General features: G+C 43.7%; 1 protein-coding gene across 2 annotated transcripts in view; it reads left to right on the forward strand.

The window, feature by feature from the left end:
* Positions 1-356: 356 nt before the first annotated feature.
* Positions 357-17,394, forward strand: part of si:dkey-106n21.1 (solute carrier family 23 member 2) — a 75,078-nt gene continuing 58,040 nt past the window's right edge. The window contains exons 1-3 of one of the 2 annotated variants that reach the window (XM_036958890.1): positions 357-499; positions 1,011-1,193; positions 7,077-7,232. In XM_036958890.1, coding sequence (XP_036814785.1) covers positions 1,122-1,193; positions 7,077-7,232 — 228 coding nt within the window. In that variant the 5' untranslated portion in view covers positions 357-499; positions 1,011-1,121. Of the gene's footprint in view, positions 500-934; positions 1,194-7,076; positions 7,233-17,394 lie in introns of those variants that run through there. The other variant, XM_021576696.2, reaches the window with a different exon arrangement.

The following is a 17,394-nucleotide window of genomic DNA, read 5'->3' on the forward strand; positions in this document are numbered from 1 at the left end:
ATTAGTGTTAGAATTAGGGTAAGAAGGGTTAGGAAAAATAGGTTTTTTAAATGGGATTAAATTGTGTGTGTCCATAAAGTTAGTTGTACAAGTTGTACAAGACTGCGTGTGTGCTCCTGCTTGTGTTGTGTGCATGCTTGTGTGTGTGTGTGTGTGTGTGTGTGCTCTCCGGCACGTGTTAGCATGTGCCTGTGTATAGTGTATCATCATCTCACATCAATGAATTAAAGGAAGGGGTTTGGTCTGCAAATATATCACACAGCCCAGCCCCCGAAGTGACTCTTATCAACTGTGTGCAAGGATTCCTCAGTGTTGATCTCACCAACCCCCATTGTAACACCTCTGGGTAGCAAAGGTTATGTTGTCTTTACAGGTCTGTACGTCTCATATCTGATTGGAGGTTAACTTTACAGTAATGCTGTTGGTCAACAACTCAGATGTTGTAAAGGGGTCTCAGATTCATTGTATCTTTCTCTTTTTTTGTTCCTGAACTGCTGTGGTGAGATACTCTTTCTTTCTTTCTCCCTCTCCCATGAGCTATGGGCCTTGGCTTCTTTGTCTCTCTCCCACTCTGGTCATGCTTAGAATAATGCTTTGTAATGCTTGTTAATTAATGCTTTGTAACTTCAGCTTTATGCCTTGTAAATGTAATCATTCAATTTACAAATGAATTAAATATACTTGTATTTAGAATTCCATTCTCAGACATTTATTGATTGCCTATTACTGTCACTGAACTACAGTCTCTTGCATAATGATAGATCATCTGGTGGAGTCAGATTCTTAATTTAATAGACTTTGTTAACATATTAATTGAATAGCCACATGTGAGGTGTATATAATATGCATATATATCAAATATTACTCATTACAACATCACAATAGACACATGACAAAAGGTCATAGGCTAAAACAACAAATAGTTTGGAGGGATTATACAACAACTTTTTGCTAGTGATTCAACTTTGGTTCCCTTGACAACATGACGGGACTCTTCATGCTTTCCTAAGGTCCAGAGTTTCTCTGAGTTTTCCAGTGAGTGTGTAGTGTGTGGAGAAGTTTGAGGGGTCCCTGTGAGCCTCAGCGTCCAGCCACCACTGTCTCTGTGCCTACGCACCAGCATGCATCTTACCCAGGACCCGAAAGTTGAGATAGGATTGAGCGATCAGGGGACGGTCAACCCTGCCTTTGGGGTAAGTGCTGCGTCACTCTCTCAAAACAACTGAAGAACTGCCAAATCACACTGCCTTTAGTATCACAGAATCTCAAATGTATGTGAATGCCTTCAGTTCAGTGTTCATTGGTTCCTTGAAATCTTTGGTTTCTTAAGCTGAATTTCATGAAGTTGGGTCTCAATTGAACACAATTTTAGTGGGATGTGGGAACTTTTTCCCAATGCATTCATGCTGGTTTACTTCGGTGCAGGAGAAAAACAAAGGGCTGAGTTATTCATCTTAGAAACTAGAGCTGAATTTAAGCTACTGTGGAATGTAATTTTCCCAGAGCATACTGAACAGACTGGGTAGCTCAATGGAAGACATTGTTTGATACCACAGCATGTAGCATAGATATGTTGTTATCAAATACAGTCATGCAATCCAAAACCAACATATATATATATATAGATATGACAAGAAATGACATTAAAATGGTAATAACACAGTTCTAACCTATAAACTGTTTGTTTGACTCATAAGGAATCATTGAAATATTCTCTCCATACAATTGGCCTTTTTATTTAATTACATGCGTACGTTTTCTCTCCCACTGCAAAGCCTTAATGGTAATCAATGTCTAGAAAAGTGACTCAGAAAAGCAGTTAGCCAGGATGAATTAAGATGACAATAAGGATGATTATAAGGTACACAAAAGGCCATCAGATAGCTATATTGAGTGGTTTCATCTTACCGTCCAAAGCGAATGCATGCACCGGTAACCGTTTCGTACATAAAACCTTCTCCATTCAGGCTGCAAAGGAGTTCATTTCCTTTCCTCAATTTAATGGCGAGGAGAAGGGAAAAACTGGGAAAATATGCATACTTTCTTTATGAAACACCATTTTCCACCACCATGCTAGTAGCTGTCAGCCAATCAGCATTCAGGGCTCGAACCACCTAGTTTATAATCATCCTTATAATTAACCCTAAGGCCGGCAGCTTGTGATATTGAATTGTTTCATCTTAACGTCCAAGGGAAATACATGCAGCCGGCTATACACTGGTATCCCCTGTGGACCGGTTCGCACATAAAAACTTCTCCATTCACGCTACAAAGGCATCGATGACAAAACATTTATTTTTACTGCTCTAATTATGTTGGTAACCAGTTTATAATAGCAGTAAGGCTATTGTGGTATATGGCCAATATTCCACGGCTAAGGGCTGTGTCCAGGCACTCCACGTTGCATTGTGCATAAGAACAGCCTCTTAGCCATGGTATATTGGCCATATACCACATCCCTCAGGCCTTATTGCTGAATTATAAGATGATAATAAGACATGATAAAGTGGTTGTACTGTGCGTACTTATGACAAACAAGTCTTAAAATGTTTTGCAATCGCTTAAAAATGCATTATAGTTATGGAGCTAAAGTATATGTTGCTGAATTACAATTTGTATTTATTTCAGACTGAATGGAGCGTTTAGTGTACACAGCTGGATTGAGACTGTATTTATTTTCACCCCTCCAAGCATATTTCTCCTCAACCTAACAAGACAACTAAAATAACAGCTGCCTGCACAAAATCTAAATAGCAACAATTGGCTGAGCCAAAGCAAACGTTCATGATAAATGTATGCGTGGACTAAACTGCAGTGTTATACATCTTTCTTCATCTCGTGGTATTTTCCCAGCACATTGAGTTGGGAAAATGCCAAGAACAGGCAAATCCCACCGTTAATAACCCTAAGACCAGGTACCACACATTAACATTGTCAAATCAAATCAGCTAAATCATGAATAGCACATTATTTTACAATTATCTGAGTAAAAAAAATAAAGAAATGTATACGTTGAAGAATGTTTTTTAATTCCTACACTGTATCTCCACTGCAGTATTTCCAACAATGACTTTTGCTCTTTGCTGTGAATAAATAACATTTGGTCAAATATTTTTTACCAGGATCAAAATCTCACAGAGTAAAAATGTCTCACAAGTGTAAAAGATAAACATTGAGACCATGACTAGAGTCCATGACTGTCTGGAGATAATGTTTAAATTAAGGTTTGGAATGTTTTTCCGACTTCATGACAACAAGTGGAAAGTATCTGAACCAACAGCTTGTGTGTCCGAGATAGATCCCAGCATTTAGAGCTAAATGGTCCGGGGGACAGACTCCAAGTCCCCAAGTTCCCAAGTTTTGAAATAACAAATATGGTGTATTCAGTATCAATTCAGCAACAGCATGATGCATTAAACATGAATGTAAATGTTGCATTCCACATCTGATCTGCACTAAATACTGTGCTCAGAAATGGAAGTGATGTTGTCTACTTAAAAAAGAGAAATATCCATAATAAACTATATATACAAAAGTATGTGGACACCCCTTCAAATTAGTGGATTAAAATATTTCCGCCACACCCGTTGCTGACAGGTGTATAAAATTGAGCACACAGCCATGCAATCTCCAAAGACAGATATTGGCAGTAGAATGGCCAGAGCTCAGTGACTTTCAACGTGGCACCGTCATAGTAACGTCAGATATATAACTGTTTATCGGGAGCTTCATGAAATGGTTGTCCATGGCCGAGCAGCTGAACACAAGCCTAAGATCACCATGTGCAATGGCAAGCGTTGGCTGGAGTGGTGTAAAACTCACCACCATTGGACTCTGGAGCAGTGGAAATGCATTCTCTGGAGTAATTAATCACTCTTCACCATCTGGCAGTCCGACAGACAAATCTGGGTTTGGAGGATGCTAGGACATGCTACCTGCCCCAATGCACAGTGCCATCTGTAAAGTTTGGTGGAGGAGGAATAATGGTCTGGGTCTGTTTTTCATGGTTCGGGCAAGGCCCCTTAGTTCCAGTTAAGGGAAATCTTAACGCTACAGTATACAATGAGGTCCATACAGAAATCATTTGTTGAGATCAGTTTGGAAGAAATTGATTGGCCTGCACAGAGCACTGACCCCATCAAACACCTGTTGGCCGATTCATTGCCCGACCTCGCTAATGCTCTTGTGGCTGAACGGAATCAAGTCCTCGCAGTAATGTTCCAACATCTAGTGGAAAGCCTTCCCAGAAGAGTGAAGGCTGTTATAGCAGCAAAGGGGGGATCAACTTCATATTAATGCCCATGATTTTGGAATGAGATGTGCGATGAGCAGGTGTCCACATACTTTTGGTCATGTAGTGTAATTTGCCCATATATGGTTATTGAGGTTGTTGAAAAGCCACAGTTGGTTGTGTTAGTAATGTGGCAAATTAGTAACTGATTGCCAAGACTCTGGACTCTTATACTTCTAAAATGGAATGAGGGAAGTGAAGGAAGTTCTAGTGGGAAGGCACATGGTTATGATTCGAGATTAGAGGGTCATTATGCTCATGTCATGCTGTACAGTAGGCTACACACCCACGTGCAGTGAAAAACTCCCTTCTACCAAGCTTTTAGAACATTTCTATCAATGTCTATGGCAGGGATGGGCACCTCCAATCCTCGTTGGCCTGATTGGAGTCACACTTTTTCCCCAGCCCCATCTAGCAGACCTGACTCCAATAATCATCTAATCAAGATCTTCAGTTTAAAATGCAATTCGTTTAATCAGCTGTATTTGCTAGTGATGGGGAAAAAGTGTGACACCACTCCGGCCCCTGAGGACTGGTGTTGCCCATCCCTGGTTTTGGGATGGCCACATGGTGGAGGTGGAGGGGAAATCCATTAGGTGGCAGCAAAAGATTAGCAGATCGTAGCCTGAGCATCCCGTTGAAATCAGCTGTTGGATAAGTCTACCTTTTGTGGCTCAAACAAGCAAAGACACATGGATTGGTTCTGAGAAATCCTGTTGAATTATTTGACTGTGTTCATGTGATGAAGCATCGGAGGTACTGTTCTCAGATTAAAGGCTTTCAGAGTGGTTTTAAGGCTTTTCTTGTGACAGTTGTAAGATTTCTGTACCTGTTGAACACATTGCTATCCATTTCTGCTTGAACCTTTTTCCCCAATACAGCACCTGCTTCCTCTCCACCTCTTGCCAGTGAAAACATATTCATACCACACATTTGATACGTATCATTAACCTCAAAGAGAGATTAGGCATCATGATGAAGGTAGCTATGTTAGCAATAGTTACAAAAGAAGATGTAACAGCTGTTTGTAGATACAGGTGTTTGTAGACACAAATAAGGTGTATGACTGAACATAAGCGTTATCATGTGCGTGTCTCTAGAATGCAAGGAATATCTATACCTGCTACTGTATAATTGGTCAAATCAACTTCTTGCCCGATTAAACATTGCTAACATTACTTGAGCTCAGTCAACAAAGACTGAGCTTTTTAAACAAGATTTAATCCATAGTGAATTAGTTAAAACATTGCGGAAGAACACACAGAGCATAGGGAAGGTAATACATCTTGTGGGATACGTGTTAACATGTACCTGACCTCTTTATCTTCAGGACACTGACTGGTTTGAAGTAGCTTCGGTGGGTTATATGGCCTTGTTTACTGTCAGAATGGATTACTAGCTGCCCACACCGGTGCCATTTTCTACCATATCGCCAATCACATGCTCCCATCAGACTCCGTATAGATTTCCCTTTCACGGTCACAGGGTACATGGGACAGAAGATGGGCTCCATAGCTCAGGCCATAATAGTGACATGGATATGGATTCCTACGGGTCATTTCAATGATTAAACAAGCACTGTGGCCATTACACAGTAGCACTAGCACATATTAGACATACCCTTTTTCTTTGTGGTAAAATACAAATATTTTGGGATAGTAGGAATACCACTTAGACTTCCTTCACAGGCAGATGTTTCTTGTTTTCTCTTTTAGTCTTTGGCATACTGTTCTTTTAGAATGAATTTGACATCAGAGAAGAATGTTAAAGGGAGGTAACACAATCCTGTGTGGTTGTCGTAGGACTGTTTCTGTTTTTCTCAGAAAACCACTAAAAACTGTATCTTGAGATATATGTTTTACTTTAAAAATGATTCTTAGTCTTTGAAGAGGGCTATACTTTTCTCGTTAACTTTTCTTCTCCAGGAAATGGTATATGTAAGATTATAAACTGGGTGGTTCGAGCTCTGAATGCTGATAGGCTGACAGCCGTGGTACAGTATACCAGGTATACCCCTGGTATGACAAAACATTTATATTTACTGCTCTAATTACATCGGTAACCAGTTTATAATAGCAATAAGGCACCGAGGGGGTTTGTGATATATGGCCAATATACCACGGCTAAGGGCTGGGTCCAGGCACTCCGCGTTGCGTTGTGCGTAAGAACACCCTTAGCCATGGTATATAGGCCATATACCACACCTCCTCTGGCCTTATTGCTGAAGTATACTGTACTGTATGGCGTCATGGAAGTGAATGGTCAGTGAACTAATTCATCAAGAATTGTAAATTTTTAGATTGTTTTGGGAATTTCTTATGATAATAATAATAATTTACTTTGATGTCTATTTTTCTAGCTTGACGGGTAGCCTCAGAGGGTTATTTGTAGGTCACAAAATGTATGTCAAAGCATGTAAGCTTATGTAAGTATGTACAGTATTGTATTGATTCTTGAAGAATTTAACTTAGAAATACCAAAATATAAGCGCGTTTTACTCAAATATTTGTAAATATAAACAAACACCATATAGCCTCAAAACGTAGTTAAAACTATCATTTTGATATCATTGATGGTCAGTCCTTACACCCATAGCTGTGTCTATGAATTTGAGAGTGGTATCATTTCTCCAGCCCCACCCCTCAGCTTTTTACCGAAATAGTGGTGGGAGACAGTTCGTTAATGTTTCAACTGTAGATTGTCAATTTTAGGCTCTGAACTATATGGAACAACGAACAAAACCGCACATTTCAACTTCCCCTCTAAAGACAGTTTTCCTCCACAGGGCCCAGACAGTGGTCAGTCAGAGAGGATTGACATGGATGGGGCTCACACGGAGGGTCTGGAAGAAGGTCAGGAGGACCAGAACAAAGGCCTGGACCTGGTCTACTCCATCAATGATAGGCCACCATGGTATCTCTGCATCCTGCTGGGCTTCCAGGTAAGGGAACAACACAGTGCAGGTTGTACCCTGTATTAACCACCAGGGTTGGGCTCAATTTCATTTTAATTTAGTTAATTCAGGAAGTGAACTGAAATCCCCCTTCCAATTGAAAATTAAGAAGCTTAGAGGAAAATTGGAATTTGAATGTCAATTTATTTCCTGAATTGACTGAATTTAAATGTGATGGACCCAAAACCTGCTGTGAACCAGACATCTACTTTATTGAGGAAACATGGACTTACTACGACTGTAATATGTGATTGTCTCACCTAGCTACCTTGAGATGAATACACTGTAAGTTGCTCTGGATAAGATTGTCTGCTAAATGACTAAAATGTAAATGTACATCCTTTACCTACTTCCTCTTCCCCTGTATATACAGTGGGGCAAAAAAGTATTTAGTCAGCCACCACTTAAAAAGATGAGAGAAGCCTGTAATTTTCATCATAGGTACACTTCAACTATGACAGACAAAATGAGAAAAAAAATCCAGAAAATCACATTGTAGGATTTTTAATGAATGTATTTGCAAATTATGGTGGAAAATAAGTATTTGGTCAATAACAAAAGTTTATCTCAATACTTTGTTATATACCCTTTGTTGGCAATGACAGAGGTCAAACGCTTTCTGTAGGTCTTCACAAGGTCTTCACACACTGTTGCTGGTATTTTGGCCCATTCCTCCATGCAGATCTCCTCTAGAGCAGTGATGTTTTGGGGCTGTTGCTGGGCAACACGGACTTTCAACTCCCTCCAAATATTTTCTATGGGGTTGAGATCTGGAGACTGGCTAGGCCACTCCAGGACCTTGAAATGCTTACGAAGCCACTCCTTCGTTGCCCGGGCGGTGTGTTTGGGATCATTTCATGCTGAAAGACCCAGCCACGTTTCATCTTCAATGCCCTTGCTGATGGAAGGAGGTTTTCACTCAAAATCTCACGATACATGGCCCCATTCATTCTTTCCTTTACATGGATCAGTCGTCCTGGTCCCTTTGCAGAAAAACAGCCCCAAAGCATGATGTTTCCACCCCCATGCTTCACAGTAGGTATGGTGTTCTTTGGATGCAACTCAGCATTCTTTGTCCTCCAAACACGACAAGTTGTTTTTACCAAAAAGTTATATTTTGGTTTCATCTGACCATATGACATTCTCCCAATCTTCTTCTGGATCATCCAAATGCTCTCCAGCAAACTTCAGACAGGCCTGGACATGTACTGGCTTAAGCAGGGGGACACGTCTGGCACTGCAGGATTTGAGTCCCTGACGGCGTAGTGTGTTAATGATGGTAGGCTTTGTTACTTTGGTCCCAGCTCTCTGCAGGTCATTCACTAGGTCCCCCCGTGTGGTTCTGGGATTTTTGCTCACCGTTCTTGTGATCATTTTGACCCCACGGGGTGAGATCTTGCATGGAGCCCCAGATCGAGGGAGATTATCAGTGGTCTGGTATGTCTTCCATTTCCTAATAATTCCTCCCACAGTTGATTTCTTCAAACCAAGCTGCTTACCTATTGCAGATTCAGTCTTCCCAGCCTGGTGCAGGTCTAAAAAAAAATTCCTGGTGTCCTTTGACAGCTCTTTGGTCTTGGCCATAGTGGAGTTTGGAGTGTGACTGTTTGAGGTTGAGGACAGGTGTCTTTTATACTGATAACAAGTTCAAACAGGTGCCATTAATACATGTAACAAGTGGAGGACAAAGGAGCCTCTTAAAGAAGAAGTTACAGGTCTGTGAGAGCCAGAATTCTTGCTTGTTTGTAGGTGACCAAATACTTATTTTCCACCATAATTTGCAAATAAATTCATTACAAATCCTACAATGTGATTTTCTGTTTTTTTTCCCTCATTTTGTCTGTCATAGTTGAAGTGTACCTATGATGAAAATTACAGGCCTCTCTCATCTTTTTAAGTGGGAGAACTTGCACAATTGGTGGCTGACTAAATACTTTTTTGCCCCACTGTATATATCTTAGTCTACAGTTAAGTCTCCCTCTTATAACCATTTCCCATCTAGCATTTCTTGGAAATAGTTCTGCATGCTGGTTCCTAGCAGTCATATACTGTAAGTCCCCATCTCATGCCACTCCTGCTCTGCCTTTCCTTACTCACTTCGAAGTCACCCCATATTTGATGTCACCATTCCTCAAAGGTAAAAAACATAATGTACAGGAAACAGCCCATATCTTAATTAATAAGTACCACCATTGTGCCGGAGTGATTTAAGACTTTTATACATTTTAAACATTGTTTGCTTGAGCTACAGACTTCTGGGTTGTACCATTGGATTAGTCTTTTTCTTCTATTTCTTCTGCATCTGATGTTTGTGAGACAAGGGTGGACCCCGAAGAAGCCAGGGGCCGGTTATATTTTACAAAAACGTCTGTAGTCAGAATGGTTTGAGCTGCAAAAAAAAAAGTTATACTTTCGACTCATCTGTCCATAGAACATTCTTCCAAGAGTCTTGATGATCATCCAGGTGCTTCCCCGCGTGTTTTTGCAATCTTGAGTCAAATTCTTGGATGATATGGGTCCCATTATGTCTGGCGAAAACTAAACACTGCATTCCAAAGTAAAAACCTCATACCAACGGTCAAGCATGGTGGTGGTAGTGTGATGGTTTGGGGATGTTTTGCTGCCTCAGGACCTGGATGATTTGCCTTAATAGAAGAACCATGAATTCTGCTCTGTATCAGAGAATTCTACAGGAGAATGTCAGGCCATCCGTTTGTGAGCTGAAGCACAGCTGGGTCATGCAGCAAAACAATGATTAAAAACACACAATCAAGTCTACATGAAAATGGTTAAAAAGCAACACATTTGAAGTTTTGGAATGGCCTAGTCATAGTTCAGACCTAATCCCAATTGAGATGTTGTGGCAGGACTTAAAACAAGCAGTTCATATTTGACAACCCACAAATGTTGCTGAGTTAAAGCAGTTCTACATGCAAGAGTGGGCCAAAACTCCTCCACAGCGATGTGAGAGACTGATCAACAGGAAGCATTTGGTTGCTGTCATTGCACCTAAAGGTGGCACAACTGGTTATTGAGCGTATGTGGGAAATGACTTTTTCACCCAGGGGAATTGAGTGTTCCATAACTTTGTTAATTACATTTAAAAATATATATATTTATTGTTGTTGATATTTGTAAACTCAGGTTCGTTTGATCTAATATTAGGTTTTGGTTGAAGATCTGACAACATTTAGTATCATAAAAATATGCAAAAACAGAGAAAATCAGAATGGGGCAAATAATTTTTCACAGCAAGAGGTTCTTCTACACAGAAGATCATAGGAAATCCCAGGACATTGTGTCTATGATACTGTAAGGGGTTCTTCTACACAGAAGATCATAGGAAATCCCAGGACATTGTGTCTATGATACTGTAAGGGGTTCTTCTACACAGAAGATCATAGGAAATCCCAGGACATAGTGTCTATGATACTGTAAGAGGTTCTTCTACACAGAAGATCATAGGAAATCCCAGGACATTGTGTCTATGATACTGTAAGGGGTTCTTCTACACAGAAGATCATAGGAAATCCCAGGACATAGTGTCTATAATACTGTAAGAGGTTCTTCTACACAGAAGATCATAGGAAATCCCAGGACATTGTGTCTATGATACTGTAAGGGGTTCTTCTACACAGAAGATCATAGGAAATCCCAGGACATTGTGTCTATGATACTGTAAGGGGTTCTTCTACACAGAAGATCATAGGAAATCCCAGGACATTGTGTCTATAATACTGTAAGAGGTTCTTCTACACAGAAGATCATAGGAAATCCCAGGACATTGTGTCTATGATACTGTAAGGGGTTCTTCTACACAGAAGATCATAGGAAATCCCAGGACATTGTGTCTATGATACTGTAAGGGGTTCTTCAACAGAACAACATAGGAAATCCCAGGACATTGTGTCTATGATACTGTAAGGGGTTCTTCTACACAGAAGATCATAGGAAATCCCAGGACATTGTGTCTATGATACTGTAAGGGGTTCTTCTACACAGAAGATCATAGGAAATCCCAGGACATTGTGTCTATGATACTGTAAGGGGTTCTTCTACACAGAAGATCATAGGAAATCCCAGGACATTGTGTCTATGATACTGTAAGAGGTTCTTCTACACAGAAGATCATAGGAAATCCCAGGACATTGTGTCTATGATACTGTAAGGGGTTCTTCTACACAGAAGATCATAGGAAATCTCAGGACATTGTGTCTATGATACTGTAATGGGTTCTTCTACACAGAAGATCATAGGAAATCCCAGGACATTGTGTCTATGATACTGTAAGGGGTTCTTCTACACAGAAGATCATAGGAAATCCCAGGACATTGTGTCTATGATACTCTAAGGGGTTCTTCTACACAGAAGATCATAGGAAATCCCAGGACATTGTGTCTATGATATTGTAAGGGGTTCTTCTACACAGAAGATCATAGGAAATCCCAGGACATTGTGTCTATGATACTGTAAGGGGTTCTTCTACACAGAAGATCATAGGAAATCCCAGGACATTGTGTCTATGATATTGTAAGGGGTTCTTCTACACAGAAGATCATAGGAAATCCCAGGACATTGTGTCTATGATACTGTAAGGGGTTCTTCTACACAGAAGATCATAGGAAATCCCAGGACATTGTGTCTATGATACTGTAAGGGGTTCTTCAACAGAACAACATAGGAAATCCCAGGACATTGTGTCTATGATACTGTAAGGGGTTCTTCTACACAGAAGATCATAGGAAGTCCCAGAACATTGTGTCTATGATACTGTAAGGGGTTCTTCTACACAGAAGATCATAGGAAATCCCAGGACATTGTGTCTATGATACTCTAAGGGGTTCTTCGACACAGAAGATCATAGGAAATCCCAGGACATTGTGTCTATGATACTGTAAGGGGTTCTTCTACACAGAAGATCATAGGAAATCCCAGGACATTGTGTCTATGATACTGTAAGGGGTTCTTCTACACAGAAGATCATAGGAAATCCCAGGACATTGTGTCTATGATACTGTAAGAGGTTCTTCTACACAGAAGATCATAGGAAATCCCAGGACATTGTGTCTATGATACTGTAAGGGGTTCTTCAACAGAACAACATAGGAAATCCCAGGACATTGTGTCTATGATACTGTAAGAGGTTCTTCTACACAGAAGATCATAGGAAATCCCAGGACATTGTGTCTATGATACTGTAAGGGGTTCTTCTACACAGAAGATCATAGGAAATCCCAGGACATTGTGTCTATGATACTGTAAGGGGTTCTTCTACACAGAAGATCATAGGAAATCCCAGGACATTGTGTCTATGATACTGTAAGGGGTTCTTCTACACAGAACATCATAGGAAATCCCAGGACATTGTGTCTATGATACTGTAAGGGGTTCTTCTACACAGAAGATCATAGGAAATCCCAGGACATTGTGTCTATGATACTGTCAGGGGTTCTTCTACACAGAAGATCATAGGAAATCCCAGGACATTGTGTCTATGATACTGTAAGGGGTTCTTCTACACAGAAGATCATAGGAAATCCCAGGACATTGTGTCTATGATACTGTAAGGGGTTCTTCTACACAGAAGATCATAGGAAATCCCAGGACATTGTGTCTATGATACTGTAAGGGGTTCTTCAACAGAACAACATAGGAAATCCCAGGACATTGTGTCTATGATACTGTAAGGGGTTCTTCTACACAGAAGATCATAGCAAATCCCAAGACATTGTGTCTATGATACTGTAAGGGGTTCTTCTACACAGAAGATCATAGGAAATCCCAGGACATTGTGTCTATGATACTCTAAGGGGTTCTTCTACACAGAAGATCATAGGAAATCCCAGGACATTGTGTCTATGATACTGTAAGGGGTTCTTCTACACAGAAGATCATAGGAAATCCCAGGACATTGTGTCTATGATACTGTAAGTGTCACACCCTGACCATAGTTTACTTTGTATATTTCTATGTTGTGGTTGGTCAGGGTGTGATCTGAGTGGGCATTCTATGTTTCATGTCTAGTTTGTCTAGTTCTATGTTCGGCCTGATATGGTTCTCAATCAGAGGCAGGTGTTCGTCATTGTCTCTGATTGGGAACCATATTTAGGTAGCCTGGGTTTCACTGTGTGTTTGTGGGTGATTGTTCCTGTTTTTGTGTTTGCACCAGACAGGGCTGTTTTGAGTTCTCACGTTTCTTGTTTTTTCGTTAGTTTGTTCATGTATAGTGTCGTCAATAAATTACAATGAACAACCACCACGCTGCGCTTTGGTCCGCCTCTACTTCACAAGAAGAGAATCGTTACAGAATCACCCACCACAACAGGACCAAGCGGTGTGGTAATGGGCAAAGGAAAAAGCAGCAGCAGGAGCAGCGCGAGGAGGTATGGACATGGGAGGACGAATTAGACGGTAAAGGACCTTGGGCTCAGCCAGGAGAGTATCGCCGCCCCAAGGAAGAACGGGAGGCGGCGAAAGCGGAGAGGCGCTGGTATGAGGAGGCAGCGCGGCGTCGTGGATGGAAGCCCGGGAGTCAGCCCCAAAAATTTCCTGGGGGGGGGCTAACAGGGAGTATGGCTACGCCAGGTAGGAGACCTGAGCCAACTTCCTGTGGTTACCGGTGGGCTAGAGAGACCGGGCAGGCACCGTGTTATGCTGTGGAGCGCACGGTGTCCCCAGTGCGGGTGCACAGCCCGGTGCGGGCTATTCCACCTCGCCGCACTGGCAGGGCGACCGGGACCATTCAACCGGGTAAGGTTGGGCAGGCTCGGTGCTCAAGAGCTCCAGTGCGCCTGCACGGCCCGGTCTATCCGTCACCACCTCCACACCCCAGCCCTCCGGTGGCAGCTCCCCGTACCAGGCTGTCTCTCCGGCCCATCCGTCCAGAGCCTTCCTCCTCTCCAGCGCTGCCGGAGTCTCCCGCCTCTCCGGCGCTACCAGAGCCTTCCTCCTCTCCAGCGCTGCCGGAGTCTCCCGTCTGTCCGGCGCCTCTGCCGGAGTCTCCCGTCTGTCCGGCGCCTCTGCCGGAGTCTCCCGTCTGTCCGGCGCCTCTGCCGGAGCCTCCCGCCTGTCCGGCGCCGCTGCCGGAGCCTCCCGCCTGTCCGGCGCCTCTGCCGGAGCCTCCCGCCTGTCCGGCGCCTCTGCCGGAGCCTCCCGCCTGTCCGGCGCCTCTGCCGGAGCCTCCCGCCTGTCCGGCGCCTCTGCCGGAGCCTCCCGCCTGTCCGGCGCCTCTGCCGGAGCCTCCCGCCTGTCCGGCGCCTCTGCCGGAGCCTCCCGCCTGTCCGGCGCCTCTGCCGGAGCTTCCCGTCTGCCCGGCGCCTCTGCCGGAGCTTCCCGTCTGCCCGGCGCCATCGGAGCTTCCCGTCTGCCCAACGCCGCCAGCGCCGCCCGTCTGCCCAGCGCCGCCAGCGCCGCCCGTCTGCCCAGCGCCGCCAGCGCCGCCCGTCTGCCCAGCGCCGCCAGTGCCGCCCGTCTGCCCAGCGCCGCCAGTGCCGCCCGTCTGCCCAGCGCCGCCAGTGCCGCCCGTCTGCCAGGAGCCGCCAATGCCGCCCGTCTGCCAGGGGCCGCCAGTGCCGCCCGTCAGCCAGGGGCCGCCAGTGCCGCCAGTCAGCCAGGGGCCGCCAGTGCCGCCAGTCAGCCAGGGGCCGCCAGTGCCGCCAGTCAGCCAGGGGCCGCCAGTGCCGCCAGTCAGCCCAGCGCCAGCGCCGCCAGTCAACCAGGGGCCGCCAGTGCCGCCAGTCAGCCAGGGGCCGCCAGTCAGCCAGGGGCCGCCAGTGCCGCCAGTCAGCCAGGGGCCGCTAGAGCCCCTCCGCCCGGAGCAGCTGTTCCTCTGTCCCGAGCAGCTGTCCCTCTGTCCCGAGCAGCTGTCCCTCTGTCCCGAGCAGCTGTCCCTCTGTCCCGAGCAGCTGTCCCTCTGTCCCGAGCTGTCTCTTAGGAGGGTCACCTATCTAGGGACGCTAAGGAGGTGGACAAAGACTATTATGGAGTGGGGTCCACGTCCAGCGCCAGAGCCGCCTCCGCGGACAGATGCCCACCCAGACCCTCCCCTATAGGTTCAGGTTTTGCGGCCGGAGTCCGCACCTTGGGGGGGGGGTACTGTCACACCCTGACCATAGTTTACTTTGTATATTTCTATGTTGTGGTTGGTCAGGGTGTGATCTGAGTGGGCATTCTATGTTTCATGTCTAGTTTGTCTAGTTCTATGTTCGGCCTGATATGGTTCTCAATCAGAGGCAGGTGTTCGTCATTGTCTCTGATTGGGAACCATATTTAGGTAGCCTGGGTTTCACTGTGTGTTTGTGGGTGATTGTTCCTGTTTTTGTGTTTGCACCAGACAGGGCTGTTTTGAGTTCTCACGTTTCTTGTTTTTTCGTTAGTTTGTTCATGTATAGTGTCGTCAATAAATTACAATGAACAACCACCACGCTGCGCTTTGGTCCGCCTCTACTTCACAAGAAGAGAATCGTTACAGTAAGGGGTTCTTCTACACAGAAGATCATAGGAAATCCCAGGACATTGTGTCTATGATACTGTAATAAGCTCACATAGTTGCTGTCAAAAACTCCAAACTTCACACAGTTGTCACTGGATATGAATTTCCCACAGAGCAAACCATTTCTGTACTTCCAGCCGGGAGGGGAAACGTTTTATTGGGTGGGGCCACTATTTCCTTCAATTCTACACATTTTGCCAAAGGGGGTGGAGGCAAATGTTTACGGTTTTTAATATGACAACTGATGATCAATGGGTCCACCCCAGTCGGTAATTCGGTTATGCTTACTACAATTTCAGATAGCTGGCCTCTATCTAAAATAATTTAGCTGACATGGGCCTATTGAGTGACTGCTGATGCACGAACACATTTCGAAATTGCACCTTGTGTATTCTATTATTTTAACTCTGAACAATAAGTTTAGACCGACTGAGCCCCCCCCACAAAAAAACATTGGTTTGCAGGCCTACAAAAGTCGCCCATCCCAGACTGACAGCATTCATATAAAATCATTGTCTTATCAGGTTTTTGCTATTAGTTAAATTGACATTACCACTCATTAGTTAAATTGACAATACCACTCATTAATGCTAATGTTTGTATCAAATTGTTCTGTGTTCTACCTGTAGCCCTGGTTGTCCTGAAAATAAAATGGTGAAATACTTAATTGTGAGGCTAAATATAAATATTACTCGATAAATGAAAAGCAGATTTTTGCTTGGGTCTCGGGACTGATAGGGTTACATTTCCCATAATGAGGAGGTTGGACAGACCCTTTAACATGAAGTTCTGGTGTATAGCATCGACCAGCACTTTCTGGAAGACCTGAGCAGACATCAAGGATGCATAAGCTCAAAGGCTCAGCATAAGGTCAGGATATATAGTATATAGTGCCCTCGGAAAGTAATCAGACCCCATGACTTTATCACATTTTGTTACCTTACATTAATCCTCAGCAATCTACACACAATATCCCATAATGACCAAGTGAGAACAGGATTTTAGATTTTTTTTCTAATTTATTAAAAATAAAAAACAGATACCTTATTTACATAAGTATTCAGACCCTTTGCTATGAGACTCAAAATTTAGCTCAGGTGCATCCTATTTCCATTGATCATCCTTGAGATGTTTCTACAACTTAATTGGAGTCCAGCTGTGGTAAATTCAACTGATTGGACATGATTTAGAAAGGCACACACCTGTCTAGGTAGCCTAGTGTAGTGGTTAGAGCGTTGGGCCAGTAACCAAAAGATCGAATCCCCAAGTTGACAAGTTATATAAGGTCCCACAGTTGACAAGGCATGTCAGAGCAAAAACCAAGTCATGAGGTTGAAGGAATTGTCCTTAGAGCTCAGAGAAAGGATTGTGTTGAAGCACAGATCTGGGGAAGGGTAGCAAAACATTTCTGCAGCATTGAAAGTCCCTAAGAACGCAGTGGCCTCCATCATTCTTAAATGAAAGAAGTTTGGAAACACCAAGACTCTTCCTAGAGCTGGCCGCCCAGCCAAACTGAGCAATCGGGGGAGAAGGGCCTTGGTCAGGGAGGTGACCAAGAACCCGATGGTCACTCTGACAGAGCTCTAGAGTTTCACTGTGGAGATGGGACAAGGAAGGACAACCCCCAATCAGGCCTTTATGGTAGAGTAGCCAGACTGA

The sequence above is a fragment of the Oncorhynchus mykiss genome, chromosome 2, assembly GCF_013265735.2.
Source record: "Oncorhynchus mykiss isolate Arlee chromosome 2, USDA_OmykA_1.1, whole genome shotgun sequence".
In the NCBI taxonomy this organism is placed as follows: Eukaryota; Metazoa; Chordata; class Actinopteri; order Salmoniformes; family Salmonidae; genus Oncorhynchus; species Oncorhynchus mykiss.